At 44.8% G+C, this 13788-nt stretch overlaps 2 protein-coding genes across 3 annotated transcripts in view; one reads left to right on the top strand and one right to left on the bottom strand.

The window, feature by feature from the left end:
* Positions 1–13788, top strand: part of LOC101738603 (myogenesis-regulating glycosidase) — a 16832-nt gene continuing 3044 nt past the window's right edge. The window contains exons 1-7 of one of the 2 annotated variants that reach the window (XM_004925001.5): positions 1–161; positions 1988–2119; positions 3110–3322; positions 3777–4437; positions 4902–5094; positions 5659–5768; positions 7924–8197. In XM_004925001.5, the coding sequence (XP_004925058.2) occupies positions 134–161; positions 1988–2119; positions 3110–3322; positions 3777–4437; positions 4902–5094; positions 5659–5768; positions 7924–8197 (1611 nt within the window). In that variant the 5' untranslated portion in view covers positions 1–133. The remainder of the gene's footprint in view (positions 162–1987; positions 2120–3109; positions 3323–3776; positions 4438–4901; positions 5095–5658; positions 5769–7923; positions 8198–13788) is intronic. The other variant, XM_021347263.3, reaches the window with a different exon arrangement.
* Positions 177–13788, bottom strand: part of LOC119630103 (uncharacterized) — a 26208-nt gene continuing 12596 nt past the window's right edge. The window contains exon 2 of the mRNA XM_038018422.2: positions 177–433. The gene's annotated coding sequence lies outside the window, so the exon portion shown is untranslated. The remainder of the gene's footprint in view (positions 434–13788) is intronic.

Here is a 13788-nt window from a genome sequence, read left to right on the forward strand (position 1 = left end):
AGTACAAAACACACAACGACCGCGACCTATTGGGATTTCGTTATCTCAAGTAGCTTCGGTTGATCTCCGAATCCGATAAGATGAAACTTTATCTAGATTTACAGTCACGAGGGTCAGTCGCCACTGGAACTTGATGATGGCTGCACTCAGGATAATCTTAGGTGAGTTATGTAACTAAACAATGTGTAAGGAAATGATGCAGTGCTGTGCATCATCAACCCACGTTAGTCCAATCTCACCCAACTAGTCGCTTCTTCAATCTTGCATATAATGTCCAATAGAAACTATAGTATTATTTTTAAAAGCATCCACCTACCAAACAGCCTCTAATAGCTATCTATCGCCTGATCACAATCTTGAAGGCGGTCCTGGGTTTCTTCAAATACACGCCTCAGAGATATTCAACACTTCTCATAAATTAATCTTCTTCATTCTGAAACATTATTAATCCTTTTCATACAAACTCAATTCTTATTATTTTTCTCAGCCTTGTAAAATATTATCAAAGCCTTTGCATCTCTTGAGTTATTTGTCTGAAAAAAAATTATCCAATAATGCTCACGGCACTCCTCATTAGTCATCATTATAACATAATGTTGGCGTTTAAATAACGGTTTTGATTTTGCAAAGATTCATGTACTTAGTCTCGTGCGTCTAATTAAGAGGTTGCAACTTATGGATATTCACAGTGTAAGAAGAGATCCGGCGAGAAACTTAGTGGGCTGTGTCTATGGGTTAGGATTTCTCCACTTGAATGTAAAATTTTCAACAAAAAATAATAACTAATATCAAAATGAGTACATACCAAATGATATTTTTAAACGTATTCGCATTTCTCCGCGTAAGTTTTTTATTATAATATTTTTATATGTTTTCATTCTTCTTTAGGTGTTTGTTATCAAACTCTTCCTAAATGAGGGAGCCAATATTTATCTTATAATTTATTTATATATTTTTTCAGTTTATCTTGAAATAAACCAAAACCATTCACACCCGAAAGACGCTGCAATCGGGTGATAAGTCTTATTGCTTTTCAGGTGTTGAATATGTTAAAATTTTAAAATAATACCTATGTATCAGAAACAATATTTTATTTCATGATATATTTTCTACGTACTTTATTTATCAGCATCCAGTTATTGACAACACATGATACCTATCTGCCGGGATTTATGATAGCATTTTGTTCTAAAAACTTATTTCGCAACGTGTCACGTCGAATCAAAGATAATTTGGTGCTATCAATTTCAAACCTTAGAAACATGAAGGCGAGAAAAATTAGTAGTTTTTTTTAAAATTTATTTATTAGATCTAACTGACCGAATTCAAAAATGAATTCAAATAATCCGTTAAATTGTTCGATTTTGGTACGGTAAAATGTTAAAGTATTATCGGCAATTCACACATCGAACCTGGATAAACAAATCGATTCCCAACCGACAAGGGATACAGAAGCGAAGCATTATAATGTTCCTGAAGCATGACTAGAATTTAAGCAGAGCTCACACTTTGATAGGTAGCTTGTAATCAATGTGCGATGTTGTCTTGTTTTATCAATAGTTAGGCCAAAACGTAAAGAACGTATGTTGAAATTCAACACAATCTAAACAAATATATCTTAATATTGTAACATTAACTTTAAAAATAAATCCCGGGATAAAAAACACTACTTTTCCCTCTATATTTACATGTGATTATTTTTCGCACAGCCCGCTGTAATAATTTCCCAATACACTACATTATTAGAGGGATTCGGTTTCGTATATCAAAATAGCACTCTTATGATACACACAGACAATAATAGACGCCTTTCTTTTATTGAGAAAAAAAACCCATTATCTATGTGCTTAGTGCCTACGTTTGCCGCCAGGGGCGCTGTTCCAACTGCCTACAAATTTGAGTTAACTTTTACGCTATCGAGAACCTTAAAAAACTCTGACTAAGCACAATATACAAATCAGTGAAAGGTGTTTGTTTGTATTTGCAGCGCTGATGTCGCTGGGGGCACGAGCTCACTCGGCCAGCGTCTCCATATCCTCACCACGAGCCGACGACGTAATCCTGACTTTGGAGCCGCAGCTAACTGGAGGATTCAGTGTTGTGCTCATCGATAGTAACGGTAATACGGGGTGCTCATTTTAATAAACTGGTGGTAGGACCTCTTGTGAGTCCGCACGGGTAGGTACCACCGCTCTGCCTATTTCTGCCGTGAAGCAGTAATGCGTTTCGGTTTGAAGGGCGGGGCAGCCGTTGTAACTATACTGAGACCTTAGAATCTCAAGGGGGGTGGCGCATTTACGTTGTAGATGTCTATGGGCTCCAGTAACCACTTAACACCAGGTGGGCTGTGAGTTCGTCCACTCATCTAATCAATAATAATAATAATAAAAACGTTAACTGTAGTCTGTAGATGTTCTTGTTTCTGACGTGAAGATCAATTGTCTTACATAAACTTAAGTTAACGTGTGATACGCTTGTCCGAAATGTCTTTAAACGTTGATATTACGTCGCTAAGCGTAATACATGAACTAAATTTAAAGACACATCCGAATTTAGTAAAGCTGTAGCACGCCATGGTACTCGCTCTGAGAGTTTTGGTGATCGGTATGAATTTACAACAGAGAAAAAGCGTGTTATTAGCTCGCATAGATCGGTAGGGCTGTCTTGCCTATTTCTACCAAAAAGTATGTGCATTTTCCAGTATACCTAATGAGAAACATGTTATTATAATGCCACCGGAACTGCAACCTAATGCCTCAAAGTAGACTACGCTGTCCACTTAACACCAGGTGGGTTGAGAGCTGGTCCAAGCAAAAACGCGAAAAAAAAATTCGGAGTCAGCGGTTTTTTCTCATTCGAATGATGCCGGATTCGATGCTCTTCATTGAATTTCAATGAAGTTTACCCCACTAACGTAGCTGAAGAGGTTTTTTTGCTATGATATTTTCCAAAAATTTTAAACAGCTTTAAATTGTTCTACCGTAAATTTACACAATGACGCTTAAACCAAAAAGGGTGAAAACCCTTCGATATGCATTCCCGTGATCTTAATAAATATTACGCAGTGTGTTTTAAATATGAAATAATCTACCTATTTATTTATGTATAGATGCAGACAGAACAGTTTTCAGTCACATCGGCCGTACCATCGTCTCGAGTTCCACGTACACTGTGGAAGATATCGAGGGAGGAGTTCAGATCAACGTAGGCGACGTCAATCTGACTGTTCACACCTTATTCGATGATGCCTCTGGTGCTAGAGGCATTAAGTTTAAGTGGAACGCCACTCCGCAGACAAGACTCGAAGACTGCATTGATTTTGGTAAATATTTATTATCTATTGCGCACCATATTTTTTTCGGGTCGGGACCGAACCTCCTAGGAAGTCCCCGGTCGAGGTACTTGTATCGGTCATACGTCGGAGATTTGTTATGAACTGTAATTATGTATGAATGTGTGCCCTGAATACTTAAGTTGTACGAATTCATTTCGAAGATATACATACATCTCATTTATTTATTTAGTTGCACCAATAAAGTGATCAATATTATATAACATTGACAAATTGACGAGAAGTAGGTACGTGACAGATGTCACCTCAATTATAGATGCAATGGACAGTGCAATAGTTGACAACATTTTGAAATTAGGAAAGTAAGGATAATTAAATAAAAATACAATGAATAATTGTAAGAAAATACGAAATCCAGAATAATATTTAGGTCATCACACTCATCAGTAGAAGATTCCAATAAATTGTTCCTATCCCTTTCTAGGATCGAAGCACTGGTACGCCGGTCCCATGCAAGTGGACCAAATATATCCCGTACAACTGGCCGAGCAGCGTTATTCCGCGTCGATTATCAAAGAAAACGACAACGGTGCAATCGCTGAACGATACTGGCTCAATTCTGCCGGAGAATACGTTTACGTGCACCCTGATGTACCACTGTTCGTTGACTATCACAACCTTTCACCTAATCACCTCTGTTTTGGAGCCCAAATCGCCGAGCCGTATTCCTCTAGGAGAACGCACACTGTACTTGCCTATGACGTGTGGTTTCTTTCAAACGTAAAGAAGGCACATAAACATGCAGTGGCCAACTATTTGGGCCAACCCTCTGGCCTGCCAGACTTCAGGATGGTTCAGCATCCGATTTGGTCGACTTGGGCACAGTACTCCCAAGATATTGACGCAAAGAAGTCACTAGACTTTGCAAAGCAAATCAAAGACAACGGTTTCCAGAACTCTCAATTTGAAATCGATGATTTGTGGGAAATTTGTTACGGTTCTTTAACGATCGATGAGGAGAAATTCCCGAATTTCACGAAAACGGTTCAGGATATAAAGGCGCTGGGATATCGAGTCACTATTTGGGTACATCCTTTCATCAACAAAGGCTGCGAACCGTGGTACTCAGAAGCTTTGAACAATGGGTATGTAACAAAAAATATGAATTCGTATTCTAGAAAGCTAAATCGCTCTTTTTATTAACACTGATTCTCTTTATGCATTGGCTTTCCCGATCCATCGCCGCCTGATAGCTGCCTATCACAAAACCCTTCGCCACACACTGTGTGATTAATCTGTTTTTTTTTAAATTTACTTAGATGAGTGGACGAGTTCACAGCCCACCTGGTGTTAAGTGGTTACTGGAGCCCATAGACATCTACAACGTAAATGCGCCACCCACCTTGAGATAAGTTCTAAGGTCTCAAGTATAGTTACAACCCCACCCTTCAAGCCGAAACGCATAGTAATGCGTTTCGGCATAGTAATGCGTTTCGGCAGTAGCTTCACGGCAGAAATAGGCGGGGTGGTGGTACCTACCCGCGCGGACTCACAAGAGGTTCTACCGCCAGTCAAAATATCGTGTAAGCATAACAATGGACTTTTCCAGATATTTGGTGCTAAACGAAGCAGGAAGCGCAGACGGCTCGTGGTGGAACAACAACGGAACTCTGGCAGGGTTCGTGGACTTCACCAACCCCGCTGCCGCCGAATGGTACTACCAGCGCATCAGCACTCTCATTAAAACCTACGACATTGACAGCTTGAAGTTTGACGGAGGCGAATCCAGTTTTACACCACAGGTATTTCTGAACTGAACATTTATTTCAATAACCGGTGAAAACTTATCTTGTAAATGTCTTTATGATGATCAGATTAATGATCTATGATACTAATACTAATAATATTATAAAGAGGAAAGATTTGTTTGTTTGTTTGTTTCGAATAGGCTCCGAAACTACTGGACTGATTTGAAAAATTCTTTTTCCATTAAAAGCCGACATTGTCCCTGATGAACATAGGCTACTTTTTAAAAAAAATTTTTTTTTTTTTTGTTTTCTTGTGTGTTTTAATGTTTCCGAAGCGAAGCGAGGGCGGGTCGCTAGTGTATAATAATGCCTTATTTTTATTGCCTTTTCTGGTTCAATCTTTTTCCTCGTGTCTGAGATTAGTGACCACCTCCATTCATGAATTCCGTCCACATAAAGTTGTACTATTTCACCCTGTATTTGGCTACTGATAAACCTTCACAGACAATGACGTTGCGGATCTGGTCAGACCAACGTATCGGACGCCGACCCGGCGAACAATTTAGTTCCACTTTGCCTACGTTTAAACAATAAATTTTAAAAACTTTGCTTTTTCAGATAGCGGTTCAGACCGGAGACATCGACCTCCAGCCTCATCTCATCGTTGAGGCGTACGCCAGAACCTGCGCGAGGTTCGGTAGCATGGTCGAAGTCAGAGCGGGCTTCAGGTACTTAACGTACTTCGTAGACACGATCGAATACAAATAAGCACACTGATATCATGAAGACTTGTTTGAAATAATCCCATCCTTTCGTTTTAACCATCGCACGGCCCGCCACCGGAGTAGAGTTCATCCATACTAACTGGAGCCACTGTGTTCATCGACAGTGCGTTTCCAGAGATCTTTTTTGCCACGTACCATCCGGCTATGGAATGAGCTCCCCTCCACGGTGCTTCCCGAGCGCTATAACATGTCCTTCTTCAAACGAGGCTTGTGCAGAGTTTTTAACGGTAGGCAGCCGCTTGACTCTGCCCCTGGGATTGCTGACGTCCATGGGCGACGGTAACCACTCACCAGGTGGGCCGTAAGCTCGTCTGCTTCCATGGGCAATAAATATATTCATATATTTATGTACATACCATTTGTACACAAACCTCTTACAAGAAGAGTGGAGGTACAAAAACCTCTCAGTGCCCACCCAATGTCAGTGTTTACCAACGAAACGTGCATCGCAACGTGAAAGTCCTAGCCATATTTGAGATATGTGGTTGAAATCTGTATTCTGTCGAGACTGTCTCATTCTTAGAACTGGACGCAGGACTGTTTCCAGAGATCAACGGGTACCGTCCCGATATCGAGTACTTCAAACTATCATTGATCTGCAATTAAAAAAATGTGTGCGTGTACTAGTGTACACACGTAAGAAGTGAAACTTGTTTATGGCCTTATTTTTCGAAAAATGATCTACATGCAACTTTCTAGAAATTGGTTAAATAAAGTTAAATTAGATAAAGTTTAAACAAAAGGATTTTATTATCATAGACATGAATACAAATAATACAATTATTTCACTTTACCTTTTTGCTACTAAGATTATTACAGCATTTTAATAATACATCTCTTTGATATCATAATACCCTGGTACTTTTCTTCCTATAAATTAATAATAATAGCACGGTCCACGTGGTGTTAAATGGGGTTCCTGAGGTTCGTGAAGTTTGACCCACCTTGAGACATGAGGTCGATTTCTCAAATCCGAAACCATGCTTCAGAACATACCGCCGTTAATTATTAATAAATCTCTTTGCTATCATAATACCCTGGTACTTTTCTTCCTATTATTTTACGTAATAACAGTAATAAATAGCACGGTCCACGTGATATTATTAAGTGGGCTCCCTGAGATTATTGGAATTACAAAATGATTTCCGTAATCCACCTGGAGACATGAGGTCAATTTCTCAAATCGGAATCCATACTTCAGAACATACAGCCGTTAATTAATAAAGAAGGCTGTACGTCAGAGTAAAGTTATAATAATACATCTCTTTGATATCATAATACCCTGGTACTTTTCTTCCTATTATTTTACGTAATAACAATAATAGCACGGTCCACGTGATATTAAGTGGGTTACCTGGGATTATTGCAATTACAAAATGTATTCCGTGACCCACCTTGAGACATGAGGTCGGTTTCTCAAATGCGCATCCATACTTCAGAACATACAGCCGTTAATTAAAAGATGGCGCGTAACGGAAAAATGTGACGCGTAACCGAAAAATGTGACGGTAAATTTTTTTCCAACGCCGATAAGGAAGTTTCACTTCAATAATAATATACAAAATAAATAAAAATAATACTATTTTAGTCTAAGAATAATTCTTCATGTGTTTGTCGTCAATCAACCACAGGTCTGAACAGTCCTTGTGTGGTTGTTCTAATTGAAATATTTAATTTAACATTAAATTCGATGGCGGTAGTCACGTCATATTCACTTTCTGATTGGAGTTACCGCTTGTATTCGAAAAAGCTTCTTAAAATAAAGAAAAGTTTAAAAAAACTAACAAAATACGCTTTTATAGAAAATCCAAGTAAAAAATAGAAAATAAACTTTAATAAACTTGAATTAAATTAATAATTGAATTAAAAATAATGTAAGTAACAGTGATTTTATTGTTCAAAATTCAATTCATTTTTTTTTTTTTTTAATATTGAATTATCATCGGTCTATAATAAGTATACCTAATTTCGAGTTAATCCGACGTTTTGAAGGGGGTCAAAGTCATGTTCAAAGATTCCGTTACAAACATACATACATACGTCTGAAGCTAATATAAAAGCGTATTAAAAGTGACTGATATATCCTCGTCTCGTACAGAACCCAAGACCTCCCGATCTTCGTTCGCATGGTAGACCGCGACTCCATCTGGGGCCTCAACAACGGCCTCTCCACAATTGTCACGACCACCATTCAGATGAACCTGAACGGCTACACGCTGGTGCTCCCCGACATGATCGGCGGGAACGGCTTCAACTTGAACCACGACCAGGCCGACCTGCCCACTAAGGAACTCTTCATCAGATGGGTCCAGGCTAACACGTTCCTGCCTGCGATGCAGTATTCATTCGTGCCTTGGAATTTCGATAACGAGGTGAGCTCTTTTTAACACGCTGTAGGGTTCCATACAGAACTAGCATAAGACGGAGTGTTGGGGGTTGAGAGAGAGAGAGAGAGAGAGAGAGAGAGAGAATACACTTTATAGCACACCAAAACACAATTTACATTCAAAAAAGCAGATACATTTGTACAATAAGTGGACTTATCGCTAAAAGCGATCTCTTCCAGACAACCGTTTAAATTTTTTTTATTGCTTAGATGTGTGGACGAGCTCACAGACCACCTGATTTTAAGTGGTTACTGGAGCCCATAGACATCTACAACGTAAATGCGCCACCCACCTTGAGATATAGTTCTAAGGTCTCAGTATAGTCTCAACGGCTGCCCCACCCTTCAAACCGAAACGCATTACTGCTTCACGGCAGAAATAGGCGGGGCGGTGGTTTTTTTTTTTTTTTTTTTTATGATTGAAGGATTACTGGTGGCCCGGAGGCCTTTCCAGTTTCACCGGGACAGGTGGGCGAGCAAAGGCTCAGCCAGGAGGGGTGGGATTTGCTAACAGCTGCCCGAGCGCCTCCGAAGGAGACCTAACAGCTCAAGAGCAGCTGCTTCGCGAATGAATCTACTACCGGATCGGAATCGCGACCCGCTGAGAAGATCCGGCGAGAAACTCAGCGAGCTGATTCATGGGTTAGGTTGCACGGCGAACTCTTTGTCGAGTTCGACGAGTACGGTTACCGAGGTCCCTAAGCCTGCTCCTAGAGCTGAAGGCGTCTAGTGCAAAGGTTATTGGATCTGATGGATCCGTAAGGACGTGTCTAGGGCGTCGACGGTGACTGGCTCCTGCATGATCAGGATTCGGGGAGTAGTCAGCGGCGGCTACGATAAGGCGATTATCATGACGCATAGCCTTATCGAAGTACCGTTCCGACGCTGACTTCATGTATTTCTGTATAGATTCGAGGCCCAGGTCGTCGTGTAGGTCAACGTTCCTCACGAACCACGGAGCTCCGACGGCTAACCTGCAAAAGCGGGATTGTAGAGATTGAAGGGTGTCTATGTGTGTGCGGGCCGCGTGAGCGAACACCACACTCGCGTAAGTCATGACGGGCCTTATGCAAGTTTTGTAAAGTGTCACCTTGTTCCGAAGGGACATTTTACTCCGCTTACAGATCATGGGGTAGAGTCTACCGAGAATAAACGCGGCACGGTCACGGACTGATTTTATATGCGGGCGGAATGTCATCGATGCATCCAGGGTAACGCCCAGGTACTTGACCTTCCTGGCCCAGGGTATGGATTGACTAAAGAGAGTGATCGGGGGTGTCAGATTCCTCCTCCTAATACGGGAGGAAATCCGTGTGGAGCTTCCCCTCTGAAATAGCACCGCAGTACTTTTCGCTGGGTTGATGTCTATGCGCCATTTTCGGAACCACTGTCCTAGGGCTAGGGCTGCGCTCTGAAGCTTCTTCGCGATTAGGGACTTGTTTCTACTGGAATAGTAAACAGTCGTGTCGTCGGCGAATAAAGCTAAAAGGGTCGGCGGCGACCGGGGAATATCGTTAACGAATAAGCTAAATAGGAGGGGTGAAAGGACAGAGCCTTGCGGGACTCCAGCTGTGAGAGGTCGTGGGGAGGAGCGGGTTCCCTCGACTCGATATCGAAAAGAGCGGTTCGACAAGAAGTCCCGTATGATGAGCACGAGACTATCCGGCACACCCATGTTGAATAGTTTGAAAATCAAACCGTTGTGCCAGACTTTGTCGAACGCTTTTGCGATGTCGAAGAAGAGAGCTCCCGTGTATAACGGTTTAGGTCGATTAAGCCCCACAAGAATGTGCTCCGTGAGGCGGTGCACCTGTTGAACGCATGAGTGATTTGTACGGAATCCGAATTGTTCATCGATGAGAATGGCCTTGGATGAGACGAAGTCTCTGAGGCGTTTGTAGAGCAGACGCTCATACAGTTTGCCTAGAGACATGAGGAGGCTAATCGGGCGGTAGCTCGTCGGATGATTTTTTGGTTTACCGGGTTTATGTATGCCGATAACGTCCGCTTCTTTCCACACCGCGGGAAAGATACAGTTCGCCATAGCGGCATTGAAAATAGATGCCAACATCACGATGAGTTGGACGGGTAGAAGTTTAATATCGCGGTTAGACATACCGTCGGAACCGGGAGCCTTGCGAGGACGTAGGTCTTTGATCAAGTCTTTAACTTCCATCGGGGTGACGGGTGGTAACGCATCCGAGGGTGGCAAGGAGACTCTGCGTTCTACCTCACTGTCTACTAATTCTACATGAACAGGGTCCACGGATTGAGTGCTGGGCGTGCACTGGGTTTGCAATGTATCGGCCAGCAACTCTGCTTTGTCGTCATCATCGAACGCCGCGAGTCGGCCTGAGGGGCCTACGAGGGGGGGCATAGTTACTACCGTATCCGATTTGAGAGTACGAGCTAAGCGGTAGTAAGACCTTTGGGAGGGCGCGAGTCCTTCTAAGAAATCAGACCATCTGGCATCTCGGACTTCGGCGATGCGAGACTTTACGTTGCGTTGTAGGGCACGCATTCGAATACGATTTCCCGCGGTAGGATACCTGTCGTAGGCGCGTATTGAGGCGTTCTTAGCTCTAAGGAGTTCCCTAATATCATCGGACAATTATTATTTGAAGCGGTGAAGGAAGTCCTCCGCTACAACTTGTTTCGATGATCTATCTAATGTTGAGGTGATGTGTGACGTTAAGATGTCTATGGCTTCAGCGGTATCCTGACGAGACGGGGTAGAGTCCGGGTTAAACGGGAGCGATGGTGGATCAGATTCAGCCAGGCTGATGCCCAGCGTGTGCCAATCCACCACAGTCCTCGTGACGGGAACGGAGTCGGGAGCGCGACCGAGCTTCATAACGACGGGACGGTGGTCTGAATCTAACTCTGAAACTACTTCGATCGAGTGTAAGCTCAGAGTTACGTTTTTTAATAACGCTATGTCGAGTATATCCGGGCGATGCGCGATATTTAGCGGGTAGTGAGTCGGGGTTAGCGGAGCGACGATATCGAAGGCGAGATCATCAACTAACGCGTCAAGTCGCCTGCCATTCGGGGTTGTGGTGTGTGAGTTCCACCTGATGTGTTTACAATTTAGGTCGCCCGCCAGAATGACAGAGCTTCCCATGCCGAGCAGCGCCTCGATATCACTGCTTAGAACGATCTTATCCGGTGGAAGATAAACGGACGCGATAACGATCGGCGCGTGTCCCGTCAGTGAGATTCGGCACACTGATGCTTCGATATTAGCGAGCGCGGGAGGATCGAGCGGGACGCAATGCAGGGCTCTTCTATAGTAAATGACGGTACCACCACCACGAGCAGAGAGTCTGTCGTTCCTGACCATGTTATAGTTCGCGATTTTAGGGTCACGGCGCGCGGGCTTAAGGAGGGTCTCCTGCACTAAAAAGATATCAATTTGATGGTCACGCAAAAAGTCAGAAACCTGATCACGTTGATTTGCGAGACCGTAAGCGTTAAAAAATCCTATCGTTACGGATAGGGGCTTTATTCTACTTATATACGCCATTGATTACCGGCGGAGTGATGGGAGGACGTACGTATTTAATGACGCGTATACGTCGGCGTATTCTTGCACAACGGCGATAAAGTGTTGTGCAGTGGAGGCAGCGCGAATGGCGTCGCCCAAAGCGTTAACGCGCTCAAAGTTGATCGACTGAAAGAAGTCGATCGCTAAAGCGAGATTGTCGGACGCGGTCGGAGGGCAAGTCGCGGGAGAGGGACGAGTTGCGGGGGCGGGACGAATCGCGGAGGAGGGAGTTGTGACCGTGTTCATGTACGGCAGCGGTTTCGCCCAAGCCGAGACACTGGGCACCGGCGCCGGAACGAACGCTGGCTTAGCCTGCGACACAGAGGGTGCCGAGGCTTTGATGTCTGGGCCGGAAGCTCGGAGGCGGTTTTGGCGGGCGACGCGGCGATTTATTTTCGGGGCTCGGGGGCATCCGCGGTAATTTGCGGGGTGACCCTGTATACGACACAGGACGCAGCTAGGCGGTTCCGTCGCGGTTTTTTGATCGCGAATGCAGAGGGCCGTGGCGTGATCTCCTAAACACTTGACGCATCGGGGGCGCGCGTGACAGTTACGGGAAGAATGCCCGTATAATTGGCAGTTATGGCACTGGCTAGGTGTGCCTTTTTTGTGTGGGGTTTCGACGGCGATTCCGGAAAGGCTACAGACCGTTCGGATGTTGAATATTTGCTTACCCTCGGGGGTAGGCTGGAGGGCGACGAGAACCATGTTATATGGCTCCCTTCCGCGACCTGTGTGCATGCGGTGTACGGAGTTAACCGGTAGGCCTTGTTCGAGAAGGTCGGCCTTGACTAGCTCGGCATCCAACTCTTTAGGGATGCCACGTATGACGGCACGGAGTTCGCGCTCCTCCTGGAGCGTATACGTGTGGAAACTTATACGCTCCTTACGGAGGTAAGAAGAGAGGGCCCTATGGTCGTCGGGTGTTTGAACCTTAATTTGAATGCCGTTCGCGAGGTTACGGGCATTCGTGAAATTTATATTTTTGGCCTTAAGGGCCAGGCAAACTCGATCCCAAGCTGCCTTCTCCTGAAGGATAACCGGGGGAGGGGTCTGGGTTTTATTTTGTGCCACCGGACGCGGCGACAGAGTAGCACGGGCTGGAGGCGCAACGGGAGTCTGAGGGCGGGGGCGCGACGCGTTCGCGGCTTTGCTAATTTTAGCGGCCGCGGGAGCTCGAGACTCCGCGGCACGCTTCTTACCCTTTTGTACGAGGGTGAATCCATCCGTCGATGAGGCGGGAGCGAGGTCGACCTCCATCTCCGAGTCAGAGTCGGAGGACGAGGAGGCGGGCGCAGGTGACCTACGAGCAGGTGTTTTGGAGGGCACGACGGAGGCTGCGGATGATCGCGCTGCTGGAACGGTGGCCACGGCGGACGACGCAGCAGTTTTACTCGCCAGTATAGGCGACGCGGGAACGGCAGGCACGACGGAGGCTGCGGTGCTCGATGCAGAAGCTTTGCACGCAGGTACAGGCGACGCAGGAGCAGCGAGCTCGGCGGAGTCCACGAGAGGGCTCGCGGTGTGATCGGCCTTGAAGGCCAGAAACTCTGAGGCGAGCTGTGGGTGGCGAAGTCGGAGGAATTCCGCGAATACAGCGTCCATGATCGCTGAGTGCCCAGGTGGGGCGGCCCCGGGTCTTGAAAATACTCGCCTTGCGGCGAGGCCCCAACTTCTCGGACCTGAGCGGTTCTATTGAACACAGGTGGCGATGCGGCACGATTACTACAGGACAAAGAAAAAAACACAACAAAACGGAAATAACAAAAAGAAACAGAACAATTAAACACTTCCAGGAAAACAGTTTGTCGGCAGATGTATCACGAACACAGAAACAACAAAAGGAAACAAAACAAATAAAAACTTCCAGGAAGAGCACTTAGTCGGCAGATGTACCACGAACACAGGCCGCGCGAACAATGGCCAGGCTAACAAAAGCCGGGCGAACAAAGACCGGGCGATCGAGTGGTCGATGAGCACGTCCGCACGTGACGGGTGCCTCTATCGGAATGGGGCGGTGGTACCTACCC

Source organism: Bombyx mori, chromosome 21 (assembly GCF_030269925.1).
Source record: "Bombyx mori chromosome 21, ASM3026992v2".
Classification (NCBI taxonomy): Eukaryota; Metazoa; Arthropoda; class Insecta; order Lepidoptera; family Bombycidae; genus Bombyx; species Bombyx mori.